Here is an 11,582-nt window from a genome sequence, read left to right on the forward strand (position 1 = left end):
ACTCACTGGGAAGATGATGGTCAATTCTCTTCAACCCTTTTGCAGGACATCCAGTCATAGGACAGTCCCGAAAAACAGTATTGGAGTAGGGTTTAGTCGTTGTGATTTCTTGAAATCAATCTGGTATTGTTCTACTTTAATTCTAGACAAGTTACGATGACGCAGTTTGATTGGCCTAAGCTTACATGTTCTAATTGAACTTGAATGGAGTAACGAACAAGGATGTTTAACATCAAGTTCGTTACATGTTTATTTCTTCATAAACGGAATAAAACTGAACATAAGTACAAAATAATGCCGGAATGTAAGGAATAGGTAATTAAAATATACATTTTGGTGAAGATTGAAGGTGGATGATTTTTCTGAGATGCTCTTTAAGATGGATATTTTGAGTAACTTTTCTTAGTGCATTTCAGTGCATTTACAGGTAACATGAATTTCATACACATTCAAGCGGTTAGGCCATTTGCTACATATACATAAATAGTTACGGTACATGGTTTCTTGGTAGGATGTCAATATTTTTTTACTTTGGAAATTTCTAGTCAATCTCTTCCTTTTCTTCCTGCAAAACCCAGAGGTGGTTTGGTACATACAAAAGGATACATAAGAGTCTGTTTTACATAAGAAGAGTTGCATTAAGTAAACTGTGCATTTGTGCCACTTGTTAACAACAAAAATGGCTCCCAGTCGTTCCAAAACCAAAAAGACAGCCAAAAATGGAATCAACTAGCTCCCCGGCCTTGGCCTCTTAATGTAAGGCTGGCATGACCTGATGCCTTTTTGTAATTGCCAGGAATAAATATCTTTCTCTTATAGCCACAAGGAGCATTCCTTTAATAATGTAAATACTTAGTAAAGCAAAACCGTTATTTGTTTTGATTACTAGATCTTTCAGGAGAGTTGAGGCTGCGAACAGGGCTAGCATTTTCAATGAACTTGGTAATTCACTAGTCATTGGTTTGCCCTTTTTCTTTTGACAGCTCTCAAAAGAAGGGACATACTCTAACCCCTGGGTCCTGCTGTTGCTTTTTAGAAATGTATATACCAGTCGGATGGGATTCGCCGTACACTGGAGAAAAAAAGAAAAGTCGCATGCGCTTGAACTGATAGCTGTGGTGTGGACAGGTCAGCGTGCCAGACAATGTGATAAACTTTAGGTTATGAAGTCTAACCTTTTGTCGCCAGAACTTTCACTTGCTCCAGAGGGTTGGGGCCTGCTGTTGTTCCACTTCCATTTGTTCGGAGCCCCAAACCGGAACACGACACCAGCTCCAACTGAGAAAATAATAATTTTATAATTCCATTTAGCAGGTGGTAAGGATTGTTCTTCTTCACAGCATACTGCTCCAGCTGATACAAATTATACGTGTCCACTTTAACACTTGTGAATCGGCCGTTGTTCTTTGGGTCGACTATTAGTGGCTGAAAATGAAATTGAACAGAAAGCTTCACAATTTAGATACTACTATAGTAATGAGAATAGAATGGTAGTTAGGTCCAAAGTTAGGTTTGGATATGGAACATGTTTGTTCAGAAGAGGATGACAACAGTGACGAATAACTAGAACTTATCTTGAGAACAAACATCAATTGTGTCAAAAACTATCAATGGTGAGACTACAAGCTTAAGTTGAGCATCTTTAGGTAAATTGAAATGCTGTTTGTAGTAATTTTACTAACTTGTGATTTTGCTGACACTCTTTGTGCTGGTGGTAGTACTGGTTATGAAGTAGATTGCAAATCTGGTGGCGTCAGTGGGAGTGGGCATTGCAGTGGCGAAGTGGGAAGAAGATCTGCATCATTAAGGCTGGGATTGTAACAATTAACAACAGTGTTAGATCTGCTAAATGATGTTTTGCTTGCACCTTGACTCTGAAACTTGCTCAACAATTCCATCAATGAAGATATGTGGAACTTCACATCATCTGGTATTTGCTCTGCATCAGAAATAGACAAAAGCATGTAACATTAGCATACTATCTGATAATTGGGGTTGAAACAGAAAAGAACTACCAGTCATAGGTTGATAAACACATACCCTTCACAATCAGCTTTAACTGCAGCTCCAAGACTTTTGATTTTTCAACTTCAAGCTGCTCCTCCAACCTTCTTATCTTTTCCGACTGAGTCTCCAGTCCCTCTAGTTCCTCTCTGCTTTCGGCAAGCAGTGAGGATAGGGACTCCAGTTGGGTTCCAATGTAGAAAGTGGATGGATGGCATCCATCAACCCTGAGAACCCAGCCATCATTGCCATGTTTCTTATGTCACGTTCAATGTGTATGGCTGGTGCAGTTTTTCTGACATCTTTCTTCAGTTTTTTGCTCCTCTGAGCTGGAAGACTTGTGTTCTCTTTTTGCTGTGGAGCTGAGGCATTTGAAATGGTTTCATTCATTCAATAAAAAGTACAATTTTTAAAAGAAGTTATGTTGGTTGTTTTTATTTTAATTTAATTCCCCATATAGCTTTCCTTCTTCGTTTAGCTATAATCAATACTATGTAAGCCGAATTTATTTATTTATTTTTTTTTTTGTGGGGGGGGGGGACAGTTTACGATTGAAACGGGAGAAAAATGGGTCATCGACAGTTTTTTGTTTGTTTCGAGAAATGAATGTTTAAGCAAATAAGTATGTAAGGATCGAGCCGTTGCCACCAACCACGTACCTGCTGGAATTCATCTCAATAGTTGAACCAATATTTTGTTTAGGGGGAGGTCTTGGGCGATATATGGAAAATTTTTGTATTATCGCGGTAACTTTTATCAATCAATGATTTGGATATTTGTAGCATTCCATGCTTTAGTAATTTGAAAGGAATAAAGTGCGTTTTGTCTAAACCTTCGAACTTTACCCTCCGACTTCATAATTACAAACCCGTCATACGCGTGCACACAAAGAGTCAAATATACCAACGCCAAATGCATTGTTCAAACCACGCAGTACAAACATGAGTGTATGTTCCTTGAATATGTCAAACCTTGCAAAAGCTTTGATGTACCTGTAAAACAGTATACATCTACTGTTACGTGATGAAAATAATTGTGCCACAGCGTTTGTAAACTCATATTCAAAAATTACAAATTAAAGATCGTACATAATATTGCAGTATATCTTCCACTAAATTGCCACCGAAAACGTTCAATTGTATCTCGATCTCGAACCGCATGGTATCGCCTAACACCACACTGAGTCAATTGGAAATCGAGCCTAACCATATGTTTGGGGGAAAAAATGACACTTTTCGTAGCCTTGTTTACAACTTTCCTAGCCGAAAATCGACTGTGGTTTGGAAAGTATGTGCTATATCTTGAAGAGGGAATGTAGTACTTTACGTTCACCGTTGCCGTGGCGATGGATTGCAGGTTTTAACTTCTGAGTATTTCTTATCGATAAAGGCCTAATCCTTTTTTTTTGGCGGTGGTGCGTGATTTGAACCACACAGGGGGGAAATTGTTAAAAGAAAGGGAACCTAGCCTACGCAAGGGCGGCGGAAGCACTTTTAATCGGGGGGGGGGGGGGGGCACCGACGTCGAAGGGCACTTTGCAGAAATTCGATTGGACTGATGCAGCCTGATATTTAGTACCCTTTATAACTGTTATTGTATTATCTTATTTGCGTATACACATCACTCCATCGACGCCACCCCCCCCCCCCCTCCGCAAGGAAACAATGCATACTAGCACTGCAATATCTAATGTGCAAATTGGGAAACAAGGAAAAAGACAAAATGAGGTGAAATCATTATAAAGTCCAAGTCCCTGCACACGCGATCGATACATGCATGAAAGCAAATGAAATATGTCAAAATACTGAAAGAAAAATAATTTTCTATGTGTTTTTCAATGGTTAAACTGATATTATTATGATCAATATTATTGTAACGACTTTCCGAATAATTATAACCAATTTCGAAGGGTTATAACACGGCAAATGATGTATGTTATTGGCATGCGATGTAATAACCAACGCATGCCTATATGATATGCACATTAAGATGTTGAACGCGCGCGTAGTGCGCGAAAAATTTTGGTATTATTTTTCGAGCAAGTCGTTACAGCCCCCCAAATAAAATTGGGCTCCTGTGGTAGTAAACATTTAAAACTTCCCGAAATATTTCATTCGACGTGGGTTTCGCTTTGTTAACTCTTTTTTTATTTAGAAATTTTCATGTAGAAAAAGGGCACATTTTTAACCTGAGGAAAAGTGGGGGGCACGTGCCCCCCGGTTCCGCCGCCCTTCAGCCTACGTCAAACATTTGTTTTCTGCTTCAGTTGATGGATTAGTGGTTTGACATTAATCGAGATTAACCCCTAAACGATCGTATTTTTTTTTAGATTAAGCGTTCTAATTGAGTAACGATTAGTTACGCTGCTACAGTTCTGAAAAGTACAACACCATTATTGTTTGAACAGATTCACATCTTTTCAGTCTGGACAAGCATTCGAATACCAAAATGTCAATTTAAACTTAACCGGCAAGCAGCAGGGGATGCAAAGAAAAAGGTGCGGGTTGCTTGAAACTACACCGGCCTTTATTGTTGCTAGCTTGCTTGACCCGCCTAAAGAGGGGATTGATAGCACAACACCAGGCACGTCAGGAACACCACCACCTGCAAAAAGAAAAACTACAGAGCAGTCAGTTTGGAGCCGCCAAATGATGCCAGTGAGTAAGCCAAAGCTCATGTCATTTTAAAGTTTACCTACAGCCATGGGCGCAGATCCTGGGGGCAAGCAGGGACTTGTCCCCCCCCCCCAAAAAAAAAAAGAATTTTGGGGCTAGAGGGGACATAACACAATATGTCACCCCATTTTTGGCTAGAAAGTTCCAAAACATCTCACCATTTTGTATCTAAGCATCCTATAATATAAATACAAAAATCCTCAAAGGGGGAGGGGGTGACCCGTTATACCCCTTCCCCAGTTGTTGCTAGAAAGTTACAAAACATCTTAACATTTTGCATCTATAGGGACCTTTCATTTTACAAAAATCACATTTTAACTGGACTGGGGTAGACTTGGACTCAGCATTGGGGGGTTTGGACTCGGCTTGTCCTGGACTCTGACCAGGTGGACCGTACCTGGACTCAAACTAACTGGACTCAACTACAGCCATGTCAATTCCATTAAATATGTGTAGCAAACAGATAATTCATGCCTGCTTTAAACATTTTATTTTTCAGAAACTCATTACCAATCCCTCTTGCAATGTTGCAACACAGACTGACAAGTCTTCAACACACAGTGGATGTGGAGAGTCAGACGACATGCCCTGATGTTATGGTCAACCTTACTGCCCTTGACCACGACCATGTGTATGCAGTGCCCCGGCCCCAAGGACAGCCATCAGTGCTACTACCCATAGATGTGCCTTCACTCTCACTACAAGCCGTGAATATAGAGGCAGGCGCTTGCAATGAGCCGTCAACATCAACATCCCACTTTGATGAGACGGATAACTTGGTCAAGGACCCCACCTACTTTCCAGGTGATGATGATGATGATGATGAAATTGACCAGATGGCCTGTAAGTTTCCTGAAGAGACTCCTTTCCCAGAGAGAGTGGTGGCAGATGACAAGTATTTAGTGTTTGGTTCTTGTCTGGACAAACTTTTCTACAAAATTAAATGTGATGATTGTTATTGCAATGTAGAAACTATAAGAAAAGTAGTGGTGGGTACTGGATTATTGGTTACTCTTCAGTGTATTTCTGGGCATGAGGTGATGAAATGGGCATCACAACCCCTGGAAGGAAGGATGCCTGTAGGTAATTTATTGACAGCTGCTTCCATTATGTATTCTGGCCTAACGTATCAACGCATCTTGTCATTTGCTAACCTTTTAAACCTGAAGTTATTTTCACCAACATTATTTTTTGATATTCAGAGGCAGTACCTCGTTCCAGAGATAAATTCATCTTGGGTCAAAGACCAGTCTTCGTTAGTAAGTAGCCTTAAAGGCAAACCGTTAAGTATGGTCGGCGATGGTCGCTGTGACTCTCCTGGTTATTCCGCAGAATATTGCAGCTACACATTAATGGACAAAAGTTGTAGACTTTGAATTCGTGCATCTGAGACCGGTTCCTCTGTCAAAATGGAGGCTGTTGGATTTACCAGATGTTTTCCTACGGTCCTGAATGACCATAAACTCAGTATTGAAAAGTTTGCTTCTGACAGGCATGTCTCAATCAGGAAATTAATGAAAGATAATCATGAAGGTGTCAAACACAATTTTGATGTTTTTCATTTAGCCAAAAATATTAGTTCAAAACTACGAAAAATTGCCAAGAAAAAGGGGAATGAGGAAATAGAGTGTTGGATTAAAGCTATTAATAACCATGTCTGGTATTGCAGTACAAATTGTGGAAAAGATCCCTCAATGTTACTCGAAATGTGGATGTCTCTTTCTCACCACATAACAGGTAAACATTCTTGGCATGATGATGAACGTTTTCAGTCATTCAAAGAAAGTTGCCACCAACCTATTGATCCAGAGATCAGTCGTCGCAAGAGATGGTTAGTGGATGGCTCGCCTGCACATAATGCTCCCAACAAAATTATTTTGAGCAAACGTCTATTGAATGACCTCAAATATTTGGCAGAATTTATGCATACCGGGGCATTAGAGGTCTACCATAATGTAGTTTTGAAGTATGCCCCTAAGAGACTTGAATTTGATTACCCTTATATGTCTGCTAGACTCAAATTAGCTGCCATGGACCACAATCATAATGTGGGAAGGTCCCATGCTGTTGTTCAGCAGCCTCGAACAGGTTCTAGTGTAAAAGGGGAACTTCAGTTTAAGAAGTGTTATTCTAAAATTCAGAAGCAGTGGGTGATCAAACCAATTTATGAAAAGAAAAGTCTTGAGTATCTGTCTACAATGATGGCAGGTGTTATCAAACGGAAACAAGATCGAAGGATTGGGGCCATTGAGCAAGCCCCTGCCCCCAATATTGCTCCTGTGCCTGCACCAGAGAAAGAAGAAATGGTTGCAAAGCATTCATCCAGATTTTAATTTTGTACATGGCAAAGCACTTGTCTGGGTGTTCTTGAAATAAGTACAGCAATATGTAGGATATCCTTGCCATTTTAATCTATTCTTCTACTGTAGTGTACATATTTAAATGACTTCAACCTATTGCATTACTTAAATTGTATTATATTCACCTTAACAGTAACTAAGTGCAAAGATGAAATTCACATGATGTGAAGGATCTCTCATTTTTACATAACCTGCATGGAGAGGATTTTATTTTGTACTAAATTCCCTCTTTCTTTCTTTCTGATATTAGTAGAGCAGCTTCAGTGTGCTGTAGTAAACGCCCGTCCAGTCAAGTCTTTATTTAACTACGTACAGTAGTGTCTTTCATTCTAAGGATAGACCATTGACAAAAGTGTAATAAATATTTATATATATAGAGATAGAATTTACTGTTCTTCAAGTACTTTTTCTGTTCATGATTAGTATCATACTTTTGGGAAAAAATATTAAAGGTTGAATACAGCTTCCAGATATCTTGAACAGTCCGAGGAGCAGGCACGTAGCCACCGGAAGGTGGGGTGGGGGGGGGGGGGCAAGTGCACACCCAATTTTTTCCAAAGGTTTGGTTGAATTTGAACTTATGTCAGTAAGTCCACCATTTTGTATATTAGCCCCTTAGATTCAAGCAAAAATCACCCATCCCCTTAGACCCCTCACCCAAAAAGCCGATGACTTATCAGTTATGTGCCCCCAAAACATCCAACGCTGGCTACGGCCCTGCCAGGGAGGTCTTTCTCTGACAGCCAACATGGATGGTGAATTTTGTACATTTATAAAGCTGGTCTGTAGAGTTCTTTTCAGCCAAGTTCTCAATGTCATCATCACCGACGGCATAGCATTTCATTTCATAAGGCAGCTATGGTAAACTGACAATGAAAATTCAAAAATGGGAGATGACTAAAAATTGTAAGGTATACTTACAAACCAATATATCTTTATTGATGCATAAACTATTTAACAAACTCCACACAGATACATATAAAAGTAACAAAGTAGTTGAGAGGAAGCCTTCCAAGCAACGGTCAATAGCGGTTAAAGTTCATTTCTTACTCTAATTGCAATGCCTCAGTAACCTCCCTAAATCCAATGTATTGTTCATGGGAATCTTCAGGGAAATGGCTTCTTATTTCGCCAACGCAGCATGAAGGGAGCACAATCCTCACACCTTTACCCAGAGGAACAGAATAATTTGGCCACAGAGCCAGCTGTGTATATGCCATTAGACGTCTTTGTCTGCAAAGGAAAAGAACAAGAAATGAAAATTTTCATTTTCATGCTGTTTCTGTAGTACTTGATCAAGGTATTTCAAGGCTTTCAAAGGGAAGGGTGAGGGTGGGGGGGGGGACATGAGGAAAGTTCAAGGATTAGAGTAATGGATTGGCAAAATTTATGTGTACGTAAAGTGGTATATATGTGAAATGTTGCTATCTTTGGCGCAAAGCATTGAACTCTTGGGAGTACCGATGGCTTATAGAAAAAATGTTCTCAAATGCAACTTAGGCTACCATATCAAAAAAAAAGTACCAAGTATGTAGGCTACCACTTTACTGCAATGGACAAATTGACACATACACACACATATACTTTTCAATGCCAAAAGTGTAGAATGTTACATGGGTGTGCTCTTAAACATGCTGTACAGTAACAGAAATATTGTAGTGTTCAGTGTGCAGCAACTGAGTTGAAACAGCTTAAGAAGGCTTCAAATTCAATCAGACTCGCAGTAAATGTTTCATCACCGGACACTGTGACTATTACATCTCAAAATCTGATCATCTGCAAAACCACACTGTACAACTCTTACAATATAGACTAACATACATTATCTTTCTGTCTGTCGGTTTATCATCAACAAAATCTGGACTGAAGTGTGATAAAGGTGGGGTAGAATAGCCTGCTACCGTGGACTCAGTGTTATTTGCCACTTTAAGGCTTCCCACATTGAGTCAGCAAAATAATCCACTGATAAGTTGGGGAACGAAAATCACTCAAACGTGTACTTGTTTCATTATGATGAAGATTTCCACACTTCATTCTTTTTGACATTGTATATAACAAGTTTAGGGCCTTGCTATGCTAGTTGGTGTATAGTACCTGTTCGTCATGTTCTCAGCAGCCGTAGGATCCTTCTTCTTGTACCTCAAGAAATTTACAAAGCATAGTTCTAAATTTACTGGCTGCAAACATATCTGAGAGAATTCAGGGCTATTGGTTAGACATTCTCCTACGTTCAACACAGCTTTTTCTGCGAACAATCCATGGCAGCATACCCTCTCCTTTTCGCTTTCCAATGGCGAACAGAGTGCACACAGACACCATTCTTCGCAGTGGCTCGCGGAACTGGTACTCGTATCTGCAACGGAATTCGAGCCAACATCACAAACAGTCGCGGACTGTGAATCTTTGCTTAACTCCTCTTCTCGATGTCTCAGTTCTTCCTCTGAATATTCTGGTTCGAAAAAATATGCTTCTAATCCAAAGGCTTCCATTTTCTTTTTTCAAGATAATTGATCGACAATAAATGATTTAACTTTTGGAGTGCGATGATGGATGTAAGTGACGCTATCGCTAGGACTGAGTATGCGGTGAAAGCAATCTAAAGACGGTAAAATCAAATCATTGAAATGATCCCAATATTAACATTTTTACCAATACTAGTTACAAATAATAAATTTCAAACACTTTTGAAGTTTTTATACAGATCAATAAAGACAAAATTTAATTTTGATCTATATTTTATTCATTACTATTGTTGAAAGTACAATTTTAATTAATTCAGGGATTGGCAACTATTTTTTTCTTAAAATACGCCATGTGTGTACAGATCAGTGCATGTGGCTGGCTTTCGTCACGGAACTGGCTCCAAACAAAATGGCGCGACACATGAACGACATTCAAATGGTTTTTTCATCTCAAAGAAGGGATTTTTATGTCTTTTTATTGCCTTTACTGGAAAGACCATCTGTCAAAACGTAAGAATGGATGGAAAAAAAACTAGGGTTTATTTCTCCTTTAAGTCAAACTTTTGGAATTACAAAGGACTTATTTGGATTATTTTCGAATGGAATGGCGAACTTAATGACAAGGTCTGTGATTATGACTTGTTAGTTTTGTTTCCGGATATAAGTGCAACACATGCATTCACGAGAACGAACATTTGGACACATTTGCTTCGACTGGTGACTATACTGCTACCTAGCCTTGGCTAATACTAAACGTACTACTACTAAAGTACTAGTTATAGTATTAGTAAGTAGTTCTAGTACTTTAGCTAGTGTACTGTAGCAATATAGCCTAGGCCGAATCAGTATTTACTAGGCCTAGGCTATATAGGCCTACTAGTACTTGTACTTATACTACGACTACTAGCTTAGTACTATACTATTAGCAGTAGTAGTAGTACTGTCACTGATAATTTACTATAGTGACTTATTCAAGTAAAGTTATGGACAATGCAGATGGAATTGTTCTCGTGAGTCGTGGTAAAAAAAAAAAAATCATTTTTTTTCTATTTTTTTAAAGGCCTAGGGCATAGCCTTGGCCTATATAGCCTAGGCCAGAGACGCTAGCGCTACCTGTACTATTCTTTTTAAGGTTTGCTAAAGGTAGTTGTAGCAGACTCCACAAGTCATTGTCTTCAACTCCAGAAGTTACAAAGTAGGTTTAATATTCGGCATAACTTTTTTCAAATACTATAGGGTTGTGAATGGAATGGCTTGGCTGAGAAAATTGTTCTTGCAAGTAGGCTAGGCCTAGTAAGAATAGTTTATAAATAATTGTTACTAGTTGCAAGAATAGCCACGGCCTTAAAAATGCTTTGGACAAGTACTTTAAGCATTGTAATCGGGTATGACTTTTTGTGTCTTGGTTTTTTTTTTTTCTTCTCCCGCATAGGCCTAGGGGCTTGATAGGAACTTCATTGTCCCTCCTGATCCTTTTTTCTACTTATGAGTTCCGATCCCCCCCCCCCCTCCCCGAGTTAGTTTGATTATAACTTTGAAGGAAAACTTTCTTACCGCTTTGACCTTCTGTTAGGCATACTTCATACTCTGCAAATTGTTTTTTCTTTCTGACCCTTTTGGTTTGTGTGTTGTTTGTTGGCTGCCTCTTGTTTATTACGGATGCGGTCCGTCTAGCTATTCATTTCGAAAAAAAAGTGAAAACTACTTTCGGTCATATATAGTAAAAAAGTGTGACACGGTTAGACAGGCGCCTTGCGAGGAATTTGGGAGGGGCAAAGCTTGTACCCAGACTTTCTAAGCGTAGCGCCACCATTAGTTGGCGCGAAGCGCCAAAAAAAAATTCGGCCGAAAATGCTTCCCAGGCCTTGTAAGTTGCATCTAAGCATTTTCTATTTTGAAATTACTAGCGATATCATCAAAAATACAAAACATATGCTTAAAAAAAACTATGCCACCAAATATTGGGGGGGATATTTGATACTATATCCCCCACCTAAAATATTGGGGGGGACATGTCCCCCCGTCCCCCCATGATCGCCGCCCATGCATTTATATTTTTAATATGTATTGATTGTTCTCCA

General features: G+C 39.3%; 2 protein-coding genes across 2 annotated transcripts; one reads left to right on the forward strand and one right to left on the reverse strand.

Moving 5' to 3' along the window:
• Positions 1 to 5,205: 5,205 nt before the first annotated feature.
• Positions 5,206 to 7,554, forward strand: LOC139983186 (uncharacterized). Its single transcript, XM_071996571.1, has one exon. The coding sequence runs from the start codon at positions 6,089 to 6,091 to the stop codon at positions 7,010 to 7,012; it is 924 nt and encodes a 307-aa protein (XP_071852672.1). The 5' UTR covers positions 5,206 to 6,088; the 3' UTR covers positions 7,013 to 7,554.
• Positions 7,555 to 7,723: 169 nt separating this feature from the next.
• Positions 7,724 to 10,520, reverse strand: LOC139983187 (P2X purinoceptor 7-like). The gene is made up of 2 exons (XM_071996572.1): positions 9,134 to 10,520; positions 7,724 to 8,272 (listed from the first exon to the last, which is right to left on the reverse strand). Exons 1-2 carry the CDS (start codon positions 9,526 to 9,528, stop codon positions 8,086 to 8,088), a joined length of 582 nt encoding a protein of 193 aa, XP_071852673.1. The 5' UTR covers positions 9,529 to 10,520; the 3' UTR covers positions 7,724 to 8,085.
• Positions 10,521 to 11,582: the final 1,062 nt, after the last annotated feature.

This window comes from Apostichopus japonicus, chromosome 16 (genome assembly GCF_037975245.1).
Source record: "Apostichopus japonicus isolate 1M-3 chromosome 16, ASM3797524v1, whole genome shotgun sequence".
NCBI lineage: Eukaryota > Metazoa > Echinodermata > Holothuroidea > Aspidochirotida > Stichopodidae > Apostichopus > Apostichopus japonicus.